We start from the raw sequence: 20,262 nt of genomic DNA, 5'->3' as shown, positions 1-20,262 counted from the left end.
GAAAACAAGTCAATAAAATGACGGGCAACAGATATGAATAGACACCTCAACAAAGAAGATACACAGATGACAAATAAGTTCAAGAAAGGCTGCTTAACAGCATTAGTTGTAAGACAAATGCAAATTAAAGCCATAATGAAATACTATTTACACGCCTATGAGAATAGACAAATTCAAAACACTGACTATTTCATGTGTTGGCAAGGATGTGGAGGTACTGATACTCTATTCATAGACTATCAAAGGAAATATAAAATGGTATACGTACAATCACTTCAGAAAACAGTTGGTAGTTACTAAAAAGTTAATCATTTATCTACCATTTGTGTCACTTAGCCATTCCATCTTAGGTGAACCCAAGGAAAAAGGAAATGAATGTATAGATTTATACATGAATGTCCTCTGCAGCATTATTTGTAAAAGCCAAAAACAGGATAGAAACCCAAATGACCATAAGGAGTTGAATGGAAAAACAAACTGTGGCATATACATACAATGGAATACTACTCAGCAATTAAAAAGGAAAGAACTATTGATGTATGAATGAATCACAAAATAATTTTGCTCAATGAAAGAAGACATAAAATGAGTACATAATGTGTATGATTCCAATGATACAAAACTCTAGAAAATGCAAACTAATCTATAATGATAGAAAGCACACAGGGGGTTGCCTGGTGGGGGAAGCATGGGTAGAAGCTAAAGGAGAGAGAACAAAACACAAAGAAATGTGGGGGTATAATGGGTATGTTCACTATCTTGACTATGGCTTCACGGGTATATACATTTGTCAGAACTTACCAAATTATATACACTCTTTAAGTACGCACAATTTATCTTATGTCAATTATTCCACAATAAAGCTTTAAAAACAAACAAACCATAGATCCCCAGATCCCTGCCCCTACTTCACCAGAGCTGGTTGAATTTGTCACATCACTCTAGCAGAAGACTGCTGGCTTATTCTCTTGAGGGGATAAAATAAAATCTCTGGATCGGGGAACAACATGCACAATTATGAGTGGGAGTATTGAAGAGGGTAAATAAGAGCATTTAAATAAATATTTATGTACTGAATACACCAGCCAAACAGTCAATCTAGTGTAAAGATTGAACAAAAATATTTTTGGACATACAGTCTTGAAAATTTATTCTGATTACCCTTCTAGAAAAGCTACAAGAGGAAATGTAATGCCAAAATAAATGAGCAAACCAAGAGAGTGGAAGCCATGGGAATCAGGAAACATGGGATTCAACTCAAGAAAGAAGTGAAGGGAATCTCCAGAATGAAAATAAAGAGAACAATCTCAAGAGATAGCTATGTATCAGGCATAGAGAGGAATTCAAGAATTCCAAAAACTGAATTCAAGACAGATGAATATATCAAATATTTATGTGACACTATATATTTTATTTATTCATTCACTATGTGCTTCACACCCACCTGCCCCTAATCTAAAATATAAACTCTATGGGGACAGATTTTTTTTCCCATTTTGCCCACTGCTGTGTTCCAAATATCTAAAACAATGCCTGCTGTCTATCTGATACTTAATTAAAATTTCATTAATAAAAATGCTAATTTTAGCACTAAGAATCACTCTGTGTAAGTAATTGGCAATACCATTCTATCTCAAAGGCACCATTTAAGTCACAACGTCAGAAGATTTTAATCTTTTAGAGATTCCTTTGTGCTAGTCCCAGTAAAAATAATTCCATTCTTATGAAAGAGTGTAATCTAGTTACCAAACACAGGGAGAAAACTTGAGAAGAATCAGCTGATTGCTATTTCATAAAAATCCCCAGTATGGCACACAGATCCCCAGATCTTTTGATCTTATATAACCTCTATTAAAAAAAATTTTTTTTAAAGCATATGGACAAAAATGGATAAAGACTTTATTACATTTAACATTTCATTACCTGGTGCTCTACCTCCTGAAGTAAGGATTCCAAAAGCTCTGTTTCTTGTGTTAGAGAAGTCTTCTGACCTATTTAAAAATAGCAAAATACCAACACTCAGGCTCATTGGTTTAAGGAAATCAGCTTTCACTGAACATATTCAGTAACGAGGAAGCAATTTTAAGAAAGCAAAACTTCATTACAGCTGCTCTAAAAAATTTTCCCAGAGCTTTAAGAGGTTGAATATAATACTGTAGTAGCTTTGATAGAGGATTTCAGAACCAACCCTAACTACAGTTTTAGACAAAATGCAATTTAGGTCTATCAAATTCATTTAAGAAACATACAATGACAACATACTTTATAAATAATGTTATTCTTTCAAAAGGAACATGGAGATCTAGAAAAGTAAATTTTTTACTCAATCAACTATTCTGAAATAATTCCTCCTCAAAATGTAACTGTGGCTTAAAAATAAGAATGTAGGCCAGATACTTATATTTATATCAGCAAAAGATATGTTCTTTGAAAAGAAGGCCCAAAGAGGAAAATAGTCTCAAGAACCTGGAAACACAGAGGGATAAAGGAATTATAATTACAGAATTATTACAGAAAAAGAAGAAACTGCTTTACATGACAAAAAAAAGTCGGATAGGCAACGCTTGCCAAATCAGATCATGTTCTTTTTAAATTACAAAGTCTGAAGAGCTGGAAGCATATCCTATGAGGTTAGCAAATGTTATATCAATTTGGAGTAATGCAATTTGATAGAGGGACATTTAATAGGTGGAACTTTTATTTCTTAAACCAGTCTTTTCCTATCCTGAACAACTCACCAACGTTTACTCTTCAAAGATTGAACTCAAGAAAGCTCAAAGCACCACGTACCCCAGCAGCAGACAAAAACACTCACCCATCAGTGTTATAAGCTTATTCTTCAGCTGTGTGTCTAACCGTGCAATCATCATCTCCACTGCATTCCGAATTTCCCGAACACGCTCATCTTTTGCATTTCTTACAGCTTCTACATTTCTTTCCTAGTAAACATAATTTAATTGAAGAAATTTTAAAACATAAGCAAACAGACATTAATCACTATAATTATTCTTAGTCAATTGATTTCCTCTTTAAACACTATACGCCAATTAATACTTTTTAATTGTTCCTACGTCATGGGAAACTCATTGCTTTAAAAAACTGTACATTGAACTGAATCAGGAAAAAGACTCTTAAAAGTAAACAATTAATAAATAAACAATAAGTAGATAAATAATTAATAAATAGATAAACAATAAACACAAAGATATGCAATTACAAAAAATTGGTTTCGGTAACATGTACAGAACCCATACTCAAAGCCCTAACCATGTCTGATAGGAAACCACCATTCAAAAACAAAAATGTATACCAAAGCCAGTTCACATCATATAACTTAAAACAAAAAATTTTTAAAAGCCGTATTACGCTAGTTTACAAAGTTTTTCATTTTTTTCAGAACTAAGCACAAAAAGGAAAAAAATAGGTTTTTTAAAGATTGCCGAGTACACATAGATTTTGTAACAGCATACTGCAGAATATAAAATGCAATCTTTCCTATACCTATTCTCATAAATACAAGTGGTGATAATCTCAACCTAGTACACTCTCCCTAATGACCAAATTATAATATTGCCAAGAGAAAATAGAAAAGAAAGGTAGCAAGATGAAGACCAAATATAAACCATCTCACTCGTTTACATTCCAAAATGATTTTGTAGATAGCATACATGTAACTCAAAAACACGACTTTCTACATAAAGAATGTTGTAAATGATGATCTGGATCTTGATTACTGAAGGGGTAAAATGAAAACATCTTAAGAGTGGTCTGCAAACCTCTTTAATAGCAATTGTCATTCTGGCAACTTTAAACAAAAAATATCCCAAAAGTATATTTCGTATTGAAATGTTTGAAAGTTTATTGCATTTTCACATAGAAATAATATTATAAATGGTAAATGGCTGTTTGACCCATACAGTAGCTGAAGAGTAGTGTTAAATATTACTTTCAATTCTGCAGGGTTCTAATTTAGAACATTAGAAATAATTCATTCCTTGGTAACAGAAACTCCCAAAAGCCGGGGATCCAAAGAATGAATGACTTAATAACTTTGTAAAAATCAATGTTGACTCTATAGCAAACAGGCTTATTTAACTCATTAATCGATCCTCTATCTCTACATAAAAAGAGGCACTTCGTTGGCTCCAACTGCAGAATAGACCAGGGTTTTGGATCCAAATTCCTCAGCTAGTCTGAACTTGGTGAGACTGAGTATAAATATATCCTGGAATTTTCAAATCTTGACTTCAACATCTAATTGATCTATATTATGAAACTATATAATATAGACTGTAAAAGGGATAATGATCTTTTAGTAGTTGTCTTACCACTTCTTGAACTAAGCTTATCAATTCCATGAGACGCCGACGAAGTTTGGCTACCTCTTCATTCACTTTAGTAACATGTTGCTCATAAATTTCCGCCAAAGGCTTAAAGGTATGTCCACCGTGCTGTTCAAATTAGTAAGAGTAGTTTTAGACCATTTTCAAATAACTCATCTGCATTTACGTTCCTTTATTAACAGTTTATGGGTACTAATAAACTGGTAAATATTTCCAAATGAATTTTATTTTTCTGGTTGCATTTACTTTGTTAAAACAAGCCCGAGCTTTCTAAAATCACTTGGCCCAGGTAGGAAATCCTTCAACTGTGGATAAAGGTATTTAGCAAAATATTTATACTTATCTAAAAATCTTCACCCATTAAAAAGAACCAAAATCCTTAACCATGGCCCAGAGCATGTGACACAACCTTAATTGCCACTCTTCTCTTGGTCAGCACCAGCCTTCTTCTACATCCTTAAACTTCTTCCCACCAGGCCTTTCCAAGAGTAACTTCTACTTATTCAAAAGTAATTCTCCTTCATCTTCCCTCCTCCAACTCTCCACATCTTAACTCCTACTTGAGCTTAGCTCAAGCTTACACAGTCAGATCCTATAGTTATCCACTCTTATCAGCACTGTACACTTACTTATTCCTAATATCTACCACAACAACAAAATACAGAACTAGTTGATATCTGTCTTGTTAACCTCTGAACCTGCCCGTCTATAGCACAATTGAATAAATTACAAAGACTCTTAAGGAAAAGATTCATGGTACACTATTCGCAAAAGCAATGAACTCTTTCCTCATGTTGCAAAGAATTACTGTGAAGACAGAGGCCTCACAAATCCAGCTGTAATCAAAGAACAATTTTTTGGAGCTAACAACCTAAAACCATTTTTTCCCCAATATTAGTACTGTAATTTATAATACTCTGGATTGGTAAATAGAAATTTCTATTATAAGAAATTTCCTCTAATAGATATGCTCTTATTAGAAGTGTCCTGTTCAACCAAAACAGCCAGCTATGGTCTCTATGGATTTTTGAATGTCCACTTGAAGTATGTGAAAGAATGTTTACACTGCTTTTTAAAAAACCTGTTTATTTAAGTACTAAATTGTGGGAACTGAGTTTTTTCCAGTCAGCACATTGGTATTCAAATTCCAACAGAATGCTCTCTGAATTGAGCTCTACTCAACCAACTTGCCTGCCATTCTCACTCTTAAACATGCTAACTGATGCCCAAAGAGATCAACTGTCATTGCTAACAGACACCTCTAGATGTTTACACACTTCTCCCACTATGACCAACTTTTTCCACCAAGAATCTACTATGTTTATTCTCAAACCTATTTATGCTAACTGTACTTTTATTACTGTGAGTATATAATTTAATATGAACTAAACAATAGAACACAAATGTAAAATAAAAAGCTATTTCTAGGAACACTAACTAGAATGTTTTAGACTTGATAAAGCTAGGTTACCTTAAAAAACTACTTCTGAATTAGATTGGAAAATAAACCATAAAATCTAGGTGTTTGCGTTCATATTTTTCACAACTATCCAAGCTGTTGTTCCACTTTAAATAAACCAAAATTAGAAATTGTTACCAGGACATCAGATCAACTGACCTTTACCAAAGAAAAGACCTCAATCCTACAAGAGATTTGCAAATGAATTAAGTTTTATAGGTTTTCATTTAAAAGAAAATATTTACATCAAAATCTCCCACAAAAGTTGTTTTTCTGGAATAACAGAAGGAATAATGCCTTCTGTTGTAAAGTAGAATCATTTAATGTTCATTCTACAAATAGAGTAAAATATTATTTTTTATATAAATCAAACAAGTATTCCATGCTTTCTAGTCTCTAACTAAAAATAATACGCTGAATTTGTTCTGCTCACCATTCCTCCCCAGAGTGCACACTGATGGCAGATACACTTCTTACAAGTCCAGCAAAATACACTAAGTTTTTCATGGTGATTTTCACATCTATATATCATGAAAAGAAAATACGGTTATAAATTAAATAAATTAAAATTGGAAAATAATTGCCTCAACAAATTCCTAAAATTGGGCAAACAGGTTAGTCAACTTTAAACAATTACATCTCAGGAAACATAATATAAAATGTATTCCACGGCTTCTGTGAATTAACACTGAACAATTACATGGGAACACAATTTTTTAAAGTATTGTTTTCGTTAATCTATAAGGACTTACAATCACATGAAAAATACAGACTAGTTCCTGAACAAAGTACAAATATAACATCATTTCCTAGCATCACTATAGATAATAAATCCTAGCCTACCACTATATTTTTGGGCAAATCAGATTATGTGTTTATACCTACATGAGTATGTACGCATGCACAAATACTTTTCTCACATGTGGCCAACGCTAACAATAATCAAGACACATGATTAACTGCACAAAGTAATACCAGATCCTCATGAGAAATGAACTCAATTTTTAAGTTTTCCCTTAGGCTAGATATCCACATGGAAAAGAATGAAGATGGACCTGGTTATGAACTGAATTGCATCTATCCCCCCAAATTCTATGCTGAAGCCCTAATGTAACTGTATTTGGAGATAGGGCCTTTAAGGAGATTGTGTTAAATGAGATCATAAGCGTAGAGTCCCAACCCAACAGAAATGACGTCCTTACAAGAAGAGAAAAAGACGCCCGGGGTGTACAAAGAAAGGCCCTGTAAGGACACAGAAGGAGCCATATCCAAGTCAAGGAAAGGTCACCAACCATGACAATACCTTGATCCTGGACGTAGAGCCTGCAAAACTGTGAGAAATTAAGTTTCTAGTGTTTAAGTCATCCCGTCTGTGGTACTCTTATGACAACCCTAGCAGACAAATACCATTAGTTTATAGCATATACAAAATTTAACTCAAAATGAATCAAAGACCTAAAACATAAGTCCTAAAACTATAGAACTCCTGAAGAAAACGTAGAAGAGCTTTATAATATTGGATTTGGCAATGGTTTCTTAAATATGAAACCAAAAGCACAGGCAACAGAAGTAAAAATACATAAACTGGACTGCATCAAAACTAAAAATTTCTGTATATCAAAGGACGCGATCAGCAGAGTAAAAGGACAATCTATGGAATAAGGGAAAATATTTGCATATCATATATCTGATAAGGAGTTAATATACAAAATCTATAAAGAACTCCCTCAACACAACCCGCCCCAAAAAACAACCCCGAAACAAAAACCTGATCAAAATATGAGCAAAGGACTTGGACAGACATTTCTCCAAAAAAGATATACAAATGGCCAACAAGCATATAGAGAGATGCTCCACATCCTAATCATCAGGTAAATGCAAATCAAAACCACAATAAGATAGTACACCTCACACCTATTATGAAGAATGGCTATCATCAAAAAAACGGAAAACGGGCCGGCCTGGTGGCTCAGGCGGTTAGAGCTCCATGCTCCTAACTCCGAAGGCTGCCGGTTGGATTCCTACATGGGCCAGTGGGCTCTCAACCACAAGGATGCCAGTTCAACTCCTCCAGTCCCGCAAGGGATGGTAGGCTCCGCCCCCTGCAACTAAGATTGAACATGGCACTTTGAGCTGAGCTGTCGCTGAGCTCCCGGATGGCTCAGTTGGTTGGAGCGCGTTCTCTCAACCACAAGGTTGCCAGTTCCACTCCCACAAGGGATGGTGGGCTGTGCCCCCTGCAACTAACAACGGGCAACTGGACCTGGAGCTGAGCTGCGCCCTCCACAACTAAGACTGAAAGGACAACAACCTGACTTGGAAAAAAGGCCTGGAAGTACACACTGTTCCCCAATAAAGTCCTATTCCCCTTCCCCAATAAAATCTTTAAAAAAAAAAAAAAAAAAAAAAAAACCCGAAAACAAGTGTTGGCAAGAACGTAGGTACGAACGTGAAATTGTACAGCCACCATGGAAATCAGTATGGCAGTTCCTCAAAATATATTAACACCCATGTTCACAGCAGTATTATTCACAACAGCCAAAAAGTAGAAGCAATCCATATGTCCATCGATAGATCAATGGATATATTAAATATACACACGGTGGAATATTACTCAGCCTTTAAAAGGAAGGAAATTGCCACATCTATGCCACAACATAGATGAAACTTGAGGTCATTACACTAAGTGAAGGAAGACAGTCACAAAGAAACAAACACCGGATGATTTCAGTTATATTAGTATCTAGAGTGGTCAAACTCATAAAAAAAGAAAGTGAAATATGGTTGCCAGGGGCTGGGGCGAGGTGAAACTGGGAGTTATTGTTTAATGGGCAGAGAGCTTCAGGTTTGCAAGATGAGAAAGTTCTGCAGATGAGTTGTACGACAATGTGAATATACCTAACACTATTGAATTGTACACTTAAAATAGTGAAGATAGTAAATTTTGTGTTGTATGTACTTGACTACAATAAAAAAAATGTTTTTTAAGTTTTCTCTTGCCTTTCAAGGAGACATAGTTGCATTTTTTAGAAAGCTTTTCACTAATGAAGTACACTGAATTTAGAGAAATTACCTAATTAGGTCTACATTTTATATTCTCATAAGTAATCTAAGTATCAAATAGGAAATAAAATAATGAAGAAACAATCATATTAGATATGGTCTGGAAGCTCATTTAGCATGATTTCCACACCACCAAACTTAGAAGATAGCTTTTATAATACAGGAAATTTATCAGAATAATTCTTAATCAATGGCTTATATGCATCTTCAGCAAACCCAGGGGGAACCAGTACACATCAAGAGGCACAGAAGAGAGATTAGTGGATTAGCAAACTGGTAGTTCCACTCCTTTTATGGAAGACTCTAATAAAAGAAGCCAATCAAGAGTTAGAACGTTCTTTCTAAATAGTGATATCCATACCATGCCAGAAGAAAAATACCTAAGTGTTCACCTATGAAACTAAAAGAAAACTTTCAAAGAGTTTCACTAAAATAACATATGGTAAAATCTATGAAATACTTGAACACAGAACTTGAGGACGTACTTGTCCTTTTCGTTTTCTTCATGTTTGGTGAGACTACAGAGTTGAAGAGTATCAAGCTGCTGCGTTACTTCTTCTGCCCAACGACAATTTACTAATTCTCGTAGCTGGAGTGGAGCCCTGGAAAAAAGATATATACATATATTCTAACTCAGGAATTTGAGCTTATTTCCTAAAACAAACACATTCCAAAGGTATATATGTGAAGTGCTGGATGCATTAATTAACCCTGTGGCAGGGAATCCTTTCACAATGTATACATATATCAAATCATCACATTGTACACTTTAAGAATCTTACAATTTTGTCATCTCAATAAACCTGGAACAAAATTATCAAGAAAAAATAAACACATTCCTCAAAATAGAGCTCACAATTCATTCATACCTTATTACTATTAAAATAACAAAGACACAATGAAAAGTATGCTTTGTGACTTATTTTTACATTAATGTATGACTTACAAAAAAAAAAACAAAACACATTGGCAATTCAGAGTACAGACTGATTTCTTAATTCCTTAGTCTAAAGCTGTACTGTCCAAAAGGATAGCCAATAGCCACATGCGACTTCAAATTAAAATTCAAATGAATTGAAATTAAAAAAATAAAATTTCATTACACAATCAAACCAGATATATTTCAAATGCTCAAATGCCACATGTAGCTAGTGGCTAACGAATTGGATGGCAAAGCTATAAAACATTTCCATCATTACTTCATAGGGTAGGTCTTCTTAAAAATTAATCTGAAAAAAATTAATAAATGAAGAAAAATAGGCTGGCAAAGTGAAGAGTAGTTTAGAACAAAAAGAAATACGAATGGCTAAAAATATTTCTAAAGATGCTCAATTTCAATTATTTTTTAAAAAGCGTATTAAAAACGAGATACCATTTTTTACTTAGCAAAATGACCAAAAAAAAATGATAGATTGTTAATACACAGTACTGGCAGGGATGTGAGGAAAAGACACTTTCATGTCTTTTCTTAAGAATGTAAAATGGTAAAAACATTTCCTTCAATGCAATCTGGCATCATTATTTGAAATAAACAAAAGTGGAAACAATCTAAATGTCTCTCAATAGAAGCATAAATAAATCAATGTATAATCACATAATAGATTCAAACATTTTTTAAATGCATAAATACCATCAAGAAAGGTGCCACTGTATTTTACATGAAAAAAAAAGCCAACAGCAAAACAGAGTAACATCTGTCTTTTAAGAAAAAATGTATGTGTATACATATCAGTATACACACAGAAAAATGTTTAGAAGAGTAGATACCAGATCTATAATTTCTTCTGAAAGTGTTGTTTCATGAAAACATTAGATGGGGAGTAACAGAATCAGACGACTTGTTATTTATATATATAAAATCTACTCTATCTGGATTTTTTAAACCAGAAATATTTTTAATTTCTTTTAATTATAAAAAGTAAGTTAAAAGCTACAACATTTGCTATATTAAGACCGAGCATATGTCCCCAGACCTAGTTCTCTCCCTAGGTCTGGTTTTACAAATGCTGGTTATAAAAAAAAAGAAGCTACACAATGATCTTCTAAAAGAAGGTAAACAATGTAATGCATTCTACATAATTCTAAGTCAGACAAATTAGATTCTTTTGCACTGTCATATCTATACAGATTACTTATTTTCTTTTCAACTGTATTCAAACAGGAGAAATGTAGCAGCAGATTGCCTAAAGATTTTTATGAGTACTAGGGCACACCCTGACTCCATCACATTATTTTTTCAATTCACAAATAATCGTAACAAAACACTTACCGGCAATGAGGACACTGAGCTCTCTGCTCTGTCAGCCAGCGCTAAGGAGACAAAAAAAATTAGATTTTTGATTGCGGAAACACCATTACTTTAATTTGTACATACTGAATACTTATATATCAAATTTAATGAGTTTAACTCTCTAGTGCCTGCATTAATTATAGAGATACTTATAGAAACAGGAAGCAATCTATTGTCTCCCTCTTATTATCGTGACCTGGACAAACTTTCAAAGGGACAGAACTAATTCCAAAATAGTTTAGAAGCTATTCTCTCATAGGAAAGAAAGTGATCCTAGGACTATCTGGATCTTACAGGGAAGATGTGAATAATCCTCACAAAAATAATGATGATAGTAGCATCACCATCTCCAAAAATAAACTACAGTGATGATTTACTTCTAACTAACCTATTATAAAATCCCTAAGGAAATTTAAGTTACTACTATATTCCTTTTTAGAAAAGCAAACTAATTTTGAAGTATATACAAATTAGACCTAAAACATGAATAAGCAATAGAGCAAAACCTTTTTTATGTCTTCGAAGAGTTCTATAGTTCAGTAACTTAAACATCTATATAACTTGGTTTCCTCATAATTATAAAAAGGTTTTACAAGAAAATAATGTCTCTACTAAACCTCCAATTCTATTAACTTAATAGTTTTAATTATTACTGGAGAGGGAGGAGTTTTACACCTTATGCAAAGGAGATGCTAACATTTTCTGAATACCTTTCCAAAAACAACTTTATGGTTAAATATTTTATGTTCTAATAGATTGGTAAATAGGTTCAGAGGTAAATGACTAATTAGGCAATTCTACACCTATGCATTCCCAGTATCTGATACTTCCATTTATCCCTTTGCACTTCTATAAAACAACATAAGCTTTTACCTAATGTCAAATAATTAATCGAGAAATAAAATTCCCAAGGAAACCGTAAAGGACAATAAAAGATTAAAGATATTGGGGGGAAAGGTACTTCACCCCAATAAATAAATAAAGCTGGAAGAAAAAGAAAATAGATGGAAAAGGATTCCTCCATTCTTTTTTTTTTTTTTTTTTTTTTTTTTTAATTTTATTGGGGAAGGAGAACAGGACTTTATTGGGGAGCAGTGTGTACTTCCAGGACTTTTTTCCAAGTCAAGTTGTTGTCCTTTCAATCTTAGTTGTGGAGGGTGCTGTTCAGCTTCAAGTTGTTGTCCTTTCAGTATTAGTTGTGGAGGGTGCAGCTCAGCTCCAGGTCTAGTTGCCGCTGCTAGTTGCAGGGGGCGCGGCCCACCATCCCTTGCCAGAGTCGAGTAATCGAACTGGCAACCTTGTGGTTGAGAGCCCACGCTCCATCCAACTGAGCCATCCGGGAGGCAGCTCAGCTCAAGGTGCCCTGTTCAATCTTAGTTGCAGGGGGCGCTGCCCACCATCCCTTGCGGGACTCGAGGAGTTGAACCGGCAACCTTGTGGTTGAGAGCCCACTGGCCCATGTGGGAATTGAACCGGCAGCCTTCGGAGTTAGGAGCACGGAGCTCCAACCGCCTGAGCCACCAGGCCGGCCCCTCCTCCATTCTTAATAACCTTGAAAAGTATTTCTTTGGTCCCTTGGCAAACAAGATTTGGGTCAGGTTTCTTCCCCTGAAACAATGCTCTGCTAAAGTCATAGCACCCCTCCAGGGCTGATCTCACCCCACACCACCCTAACCTCCTCTTCTACCTCACCCTAAGGGACCCAGCAAGATTAAGCCTTTAAATATGTCTGGTCTCTCTCTGCCCAGGATATATGTCAACACATCTCTTCAACTGGGTTATTCCTATTCATCCTTTAGATTTCAATTTATATGTCACTTCTCCTGAAAGCTTTCCATGACTCACTACAGACTATTTTAGATACCATTGCCATGCTCTACCACAGCAATCTATACTTCCCTCTTCATTTGCTTATAACACATTATTACACTGACTTATTTGTTCATCTCCCCTCCTATGATAGACTGTAAGCTCTATAAAATTTGGGATCACGATATGAAGTGACCAGATCATAATTTTTAATATTTTCCTCCCTTCCAAACAGGCTTACTACTGCAATTCCATGTTTTCCCGAAAACAAGACCAGGTTTTATATTAATTTTTGCTCCAAAAGATGCATTAGGGCTTATGTTCAGGGGATGTCATCCTGAAAAACCATGCAAGGGCTTAATTTCCGGTTAGGTCTTATTTTTGGGGAAACACAGTATATACCATTCTTGGCATCATGTTTGTGTATTTGCTTATCCAGTCCCTCCCTCAATGTGCTGGCACATGGGAATGTCCATTGATTATGTCCATGAGACGTTTCTGCTTATCCCAGGCTAGTAGCCTTTCCCTTCTCTGAATATATGTGGCATTTTTACCTTGTATTTCATAATCTAACTTAATCACAAAATAAATATGGCAATTTTAATACTTTGGGAAAAACAATGTTTCTTCCAAACCAAAACCAAAGGTAAGAAACAGTAAACAATATTAATGCACAAGTAGTATTATAGAAACATCATTATAGCAATTCCTCCACATTTAAATGAAAAATCAGTCTCTCTCATTAAATGGAAGAATCACAAGTTTTAGAAAGTATTCAGACCTCAGTCTGATTGCTAGCTCTGGCACTTACTAACCACGAGATACTAGACAAGTGACTGAGCTCAAGTTTCTTTGATTTTGCAACATGACCACGTGGGATTTATTCCTGGAATGCAAGGATAGTTCGTCATACAAAAATCATTCAGTGTAATACATCACATTAATAAAACGAAGGGAAAAAACACATAATCCTCTCAACTGATAAAGAAAAGGCATCTGACAAAATCTAATATCCTTTCATGATAAAAACAACTCAAGAAAATAGGAATACAATGAAACTTCTTCAATTTGATAAAGCCCGTATTTAACGAAACCACAGCAAACATCATATTCAATGGTTAAGACTGAAAATTTTCCCCTTACGCTTAGGGGAAAGACAAGGATACCTGCTTTTAACACTTCTAGTTAACATACTACCAAAAATTTCAGCCATAGGAATTAAGCAAGAAAAACAAATAAAAAGCACCCAAAATGGAAAAGTAGTAAAATTATTTGTTTGCACTGACATAATCTTATATGTAGAAAACCCTAAAGATTTCACAAAAAAACCATTAAAGCTAATAAATTCACCAAAGTCCCAGGATACAAAAATCAATGCACAAAAAACACTTGCATTGCAATATAAAAGCAAAGCATCCAAAGAGGAAATGAAAATACATTTACAATAGCATCAGAAAGATGAAAACACCTAGGAATAAATTTAATCAAGGAGTTGAAAGGTTTGTACATGGAAAACTACAAAACATTGCTGGAAGTAAAAAGTCCTAAATAAACAGAAAGACATCCCATATTTACGGATTGAAAGATTTAATATTGTCAAGATCGCAATACTACCCAAAGCAATCTACAGAATCAGTGCAATTTCTATTTAAAAAAACCCAATGGTGCATTTTAGAGAAGTTGAAAAACCCAATCTAAAATTCAAATGGAACCTCAAGGGACCCCAAATGAACAAAGACTAAAAAGAAAACAAAAAAGAAGAGATAAAAGCAAACAATCTCAGGGGATTCCAAATAGCCAAAACAATCTTGAATTTCCTGATTTCAAAATTTACTACAAAGCTACAGTAATCAAAACAATTTGGTACTGGACAGAAATAGGAAACTGGTACTGGACAGAGCCCAGAAATAAACACAAAAGGACAAATCTTCTACGATTGCATTTATATGAGGTGCTTAGACTAGCCAAACTAAGACAGACAGAAACAATAGTGGTTAACTGCCAGGACTTAAAAATCATTAGTGTTGGGTGGCCGGTTAGCTCAGTTGATTAGAGTGCGGTGCTCTTAACAACAAGGTTGCTGGTTCGAGCCCCACCTGGGCCACTGTAAGCTGCGCCCTTCACAACTAGATTGAAAGAACTACCTAACTTGGAGCTGATGGGTCCTGGAAAAACACACTTATAAATAAAAGTTAGGGGAAAAAAAAAAGCTAAGAAAAGACATTGAAAACTTTTTAAAAAATCATAGTGTAAGAGCTTTTAAGGTTGAGTGACTGGCAGAATAGAACAAAAAGAAAGAAGTCAAAAGAGTCAATTTGAGAAAATAACAGGAAGAATTTGATCTGTAAAAAAGCTGAAGATGCTGGAAGGACAATCAGATAAGACATTTATAGGTGAAGGAATTAACGCTAACGCTAAAGGAATAGATTAGGAGCCATACACACAGAGGTGACACTTAAACCTGCGAGAGTAAATCAAATTTCCTAAAGTAGACAAAATTTTCCCAGAAACCTCAGAATAGAGAATTACAGCAGCAATATTTAAGAAATATATGACTTTAAGGAGCAGGAAGAAGAAGACGTAACGTGAAATGAAGAATCGATGAGGTATAAGGTAATAATCAAAGGTCATATGTATGTATACTGAACCTTCATCAAAAGAGCTGAGTCCACATCCAGCCTCTACCACTTAATTAACTAGTGAGAGGCAAATTACTTAATTTCTCTAGCTTCAGTTTCACCATTTATGAAACATAAATAAAGATATGTGTATCAGTTGCTACTTTAACAATAGAATAATACAACACCTTATAAAGATAATATTTTATACTTTCTAAATTACTTTTTAGCTTATCTCATGCAATGCCACAACCATCCTATGAAGGTCTTGTTATTCACATTCTAGAGCTGAGGAAACAAAGCTAAGAAAGACTGAGTCTCAGCTTGTAAGTGGGAGAATTAGCATAGTTTATAAATTAGTTCTGCACATGGTGTAGTGGCAAAGAACACAGGTTCCAGAGCCAAACTTCCTGGGTTCAACAAATTCAGCTCCACCATTTACTAGCTGTGTGACCGGAAGCAAATGATTTTCATGTTAGAACTACTGCTCTTCACAAATGGGTATTTATCTTCCTTCCGCAGAAATAAGGAACCACAGAGAAATTCTGAGGTGAAGAGCATGTTAGATGGCTTTAATTTTCTCAGGAAAGGAAATAATCTACTAAGAGTAATGTGGGCAGGGCAGTTTTCAACTGCGGTCTGTAGATGTGCTATTGAATCCTCATACACAACCAAAATAAGTTCTGTTTTACATCTTAAGCATTCTTTGAGGAGTTCACCTGCATTCAAGTTTTAAAGCCACTGGACTATATTCCTCTCTAAGAAGATTATAAGATTTTATTCTTTGCCTTTGAACCCATTACTAGGATTTTTTCCATCTTACCCATCAAACAAGTATAAATTCTCCCTCCTGAGTCTCATAGCATTTTATGCCTCTTTATGACACACTCTTCAATATAAACACAAAGGCCATTCTCTCAATTAGATTTAAGCTCCTTCAGGGCAGGCACTTAGTCATTGATCTTGTATCCCTCAACCCCAAACACAATACAGGCAAGCACTTTGTTAAGTACTTGTTAAATATATATAGTGAGTTAAATATATACAGTGATTTAATAATGTAAATATACTATAAGTTACAGTGAGCTTTGGTTTCCAGACATTTCATGGCAGTTATCCCTTGATGGTTATTCATCTCCATAATATTAAGCAATATGCATTGATGGTCTCCCTATTAAGGAACATTCATTTAAGACATTTTTTAAAAAGAGCACAAAATGTAAAATAAGGAAAAGATAAAGGAAACAGCTAACTTTTACAATATATCCTACATATATTAAATGCATGCAAAATCATACAACTTACCCTGATACAGCTGAAACAACAAAGCTTGGAGCAATGAGGACACAGGCGAGCATCCCGCAATTTCTCCATACAAATGAAACATCGGAAAACCTCAGCAATGCTCTGAAAATAATGAAAGATGTAAAGTCCACCATATTAGGCTATTGAATCAAAAGTAAAAAGCATGCTTAAAATAATTTACTTGACATTAACATTTATTTTTGGCTGATAACTCAGTTTTAACTACATTCCATATCAGGACTTGGTTAGTCAAGGTCCAGGGTACCTTAAAACATCTCCTGGAAAAAGTGCTTCCTTTTTTCTAAGCTTCACAATGGTTCCATTTTAAGGAAAGAATATGAAATGCAAAGATAGACTTATGCACAAATATTTTCATTGAATCATTAATTATAACCGCAAGAATCTGGCCATAGCCCAAATGTCCATGGCAGTTAACATAGATTGTAACACAGTCACTACAAATATTTCTTGATTTATTTAACGATACAGAAAAAATGCTTGTGATGTATAACAGTAAGGAAAAAAAGGCAAACTATATAATTAAATTAACGATATGAACTTTTACCTTTTTCCACAATTCCCCTAGGGGAATGAGTTACCTTTATAGTTTACAAAAGTTTTAAAAAGATATGTATCCTAATAGCAGTGTACTTTGATCAAGAAACTAATCCAGAATCCAGAAATTCAAATTTCTGCCCTGATGCTGCAACCAACTAGCTACTTCTTTGAGACTGACATTCTGGTCCTATTGAAAATTTGGCGGCAGCTTTAGCAATGCTTTCAAAACAAAAAATAAATTATGTAAATAGAACAGTATTATCTTTGCAAGCCTCAGATGAATCAATTTAGGAAGTAACTGACAAGAAAAGATACAATTAAATATAGGTTATTATCTGTTTTATTTTTACAGTACCCTCATTTATTTTTACTCCATTCCAGGAAAATTAAACTCTCCTAAAAGGTAAAGTTATCAAACTTTTATAATACCTTCACATGAGGAATTAAGGAGAAAATTATTCATGAGCCTAATCATAACTGCAGGGCCAAAGAACCTGTGAGGAGCAGGCGCTGACGGGTAGGACAAGAACACTGGGTGAACTAGTTTCAAGTGGAATGCCCAGTCATACAGTTGCCCTTACTAAGAAGCAACGATTTAATATTTTAGTATCTGGAAAGTTCAAAATTTGACAATTATTATATAATTATGTCAAATAATCAATCTTTGCTTAATGTCCCTAGCCTTTACGTAATCATCCCAACCATGTGAAATCACAGCTTACAGGGCTCAAATATAAAAAGAAAAAAATACATAGAGATAGAGATAGAGATAGAGATAGAGAGAGAGAGAGAGAGAGGATATAGGTTGTTCTGGCAAGCTACAACCAAGTAAGATAATTAAGAGTATATATACCCTCATTCAATCTAGGAAGGGCAGAAGTCTGCAAAATGTACCCTGGGAGGCATAATCACCCATTCGGAGGGAGACTTGGATCTGCGCATCCACTGGCAAAAACTGGTTGAGTGGCAGGGCACGTCCATCTAATGAATTTGCAGTTTTGCTCTGCACAGGCTGTGTTTGCAAATACCCCGTGGGGATGAGTACCAGTGCCAAGAAAACCTGAAAACTCCAGGGTAGGTACCACCTGACTGCGGGAACGGTCAGGGCGCAACCACTTGGAGGGCTGCAGAACACAGCGCCCTTCGCACCTGGCCAGCCCTCTCCGGAGCGGCAGCGGCAGCGGCGGGGTAGGATGCCCTAACAAAGATAGGACTAGGGCCAGGCGTCCCGATTAAAGAACTCTCAGGAGGTGGTAGGGGAGACTAACCACCACCCTCCTCAACCACCCTCACCTCCACGCTTTGTTCATCCATTGCCTCCGACTCTCGGCGGGGACCTCGGCGACCGGCAGAGTCCGTGGTCTGACCTATTAGGCGCCGACGCGAGGTCACCAGGTCAAATCGCAGCGGAGTACAGCCCGGCGCCCACCTCAGGGGGCTCCGACGACCGCCCCACCTGTGCGCCCCATGGCTTCGGGTTCGGCACCAGCTACCCCCACTTCGCCATTTTTATCCGCGCGCCCGCCCTAGGGCGCAGTGGGAGGGCGATCAGTGGCCGCAGCTCCCTCCTCGGGATTCAGCAGCCCGCCAGCGACCGCAAGGCAGCCTCGGCCCACGTGACGATGGCGGGCGCGCGCGTGTCGAACTGCGCCCGAAGCCCCGCGGCACTGGTCTCCAGCTTAAATAGGCGCTGCAGGAAATTCACAAACACCAACGGTAACCAGGGCAGCTGGAGGCGGCGCGGGAAGGCGCTGGCGCGCATGCGCACAAGACGTTGCGTTAGGGGAACGGAGAGGCTGGCACCTAGTTCCCGCGGTGCGGGGGCGCACACGAGATTTGGAAGCTCGCTGCAGCATTGTTGCGTGCCTCCGACCCCAGGCTAGCGCAGGCGGCGGAGAGCTGGGCGCTGGGCTGCGCCCCGCCCCTTCAGGGGAGGCGGTGCTCCACTGATCTCAAACTTTTGCGCGCCAGTGGGGCCAGCTGGAATGCTTGTAGAAAACGCGAACTCCGGAGCCACACCCCTAGGTATTCGGACTTCGTGATGCTAGGGTGGGGCCCCACGATATCCGCGCTTTCAACAACCCTTCTCGATGACTAGGCTGCTGTTACCCGCCTTTTAAGAAACTGTTGCAGAGGCTTCCTGACTAGTGGTCCTTTTTCCGGGAGGAAGCTGTCTCAGATTTTTTAAGACTTCCGCTGCAACATCGAAGCAAAGCTCCAGATTGTGGCTAGAGCAGTATAGTTTCTCATCTCGGGGTGGGATGACGGAACCAGATTGTGTAGACATTAAACGCACACACTTCATTCACCTCATCTTGCATTTCTTGCCACTTGAGATAGCGCTGTCTCTGTGAGACTATGGGAGGTGTCAAAGGGTATCACCTGTATTCAGCTTGCCTATATTGGTGACTGCTTTCTAGTTTTCTAGCGTAACATAGGTATTCAAGTATTTGCAGGAATTGAAGGTTGAGACAAAGGATGTGCGTCAAATTCTTAATTTGAATTTATTTTTTTCCTTTCTGGTTTGTTGCAAACTATTAGACTTAGCCTAACCTAGAATGCAGGTGTAGAGAAACAACAATAACCTAGAAAGTTCTTGAATATCAAGGCATTTGGGCTTTCATTTACAAGTAGTAGGCAACATTTTTAACTACGTGAGCCATGGACAAAGATATTTTAGGAAGATTAATCTGTGACTGAAAAATTCTTTCACCAAAATTTATGGACAGGAACTTCCTTAATATTAATTGCCTGAGTACTGGAGAAACTTAATGTTACTATGGTGTGACTTATTTTTCTGTAATTTAAAAAAGGGGG

General features: G+C 36.4%; 1 protein-coding gene and 1 non-coding gene across 7 annotated transcripts in view; one reads left to right on the top strand and one right to left on the bottom strand.

The window, feature by feature from the left end:
• Positions 1 to 18,819, bottom strand: part of TRIM37 (tripartite motif containing 37) — a 164,403-nt gene extending 145,584 nt beyond the window's left edge. For all 6 annotated transcript variants that reach the window (XM_033091886.1, XM_033091885.1, XM_033091887.1 and 3 more), the window contains exons 1-8: positions 18,739 to 18,819; positions 16,888 to 16,989; positions 11,135 to 11,175; positions 9,351 to 9,467; positions 6,236 to 6,323; positions 4,329 to 4,451; positions 2,816 to 2,939; positions 1,924 to 1,991 (exon numbers count right to left, since the gene is read on the bottom strand). In XM_033091886.1, coding sequence (XP_032947777.1) covers positions 1,924 to 1,991; positions 2,816 to 2,939; positions 4,329 to 4,451; positions 6,236 to 6,323; positions 9,351 to 9,467; positions 11,135 to 11,175; positions 16,888 to 16,989; positions 18,739 to 18,759 — 684 coding nt within the window. In that variant the 5' untranslated portion in view covers positions 18,760 to 18,819. The remainder of the gene's footprint in view (positions 1 to 1,923; positions 1,992 to 2,815; positions 2,940 to 4,328; positions 4,452 to 6,235; positions 6,324 to 9,350; positions 9,468 to 11,134; positions 11,176 to 16,887; positions 16,990 to 18,738) is intronic.
• On the top strand, positions 10,750 to 10,883 carry LOC117014192 (small nucleolar RNA SNORA72). Its single transcript, XR_004421481.1, has one exon. It is a non-coding gene; the product is annotated as a small nucleolar RNA SNORA72 (small nucleolar RNA).
• Positions 18,820 to 20,262: the final 1,443 nt, after the last annotated feature.

This window comes from Rhinolophus ferrumequinum, chromosome 21 (genome assembly GCF_004115265.2).
Source record: "Rhinolophus ferrumequinum isolate MPI-CBG mRhiFer1 chromosome 21, mRhiFer1_v1.p, whole genome shotgun sequence".
Lineage (NCBI taxonomy): Eukaryota > Metazoa > Chordata > Mammalia > Chiroptera > Rhinolophidae > Rhinolophus > Rhinolophus ferrumequinum.
The sequence above is the reverse complement of the archived record's forward strand: the minus strand, read 5'-3'. Positions and strand labels throughout refer to the sequence as shown.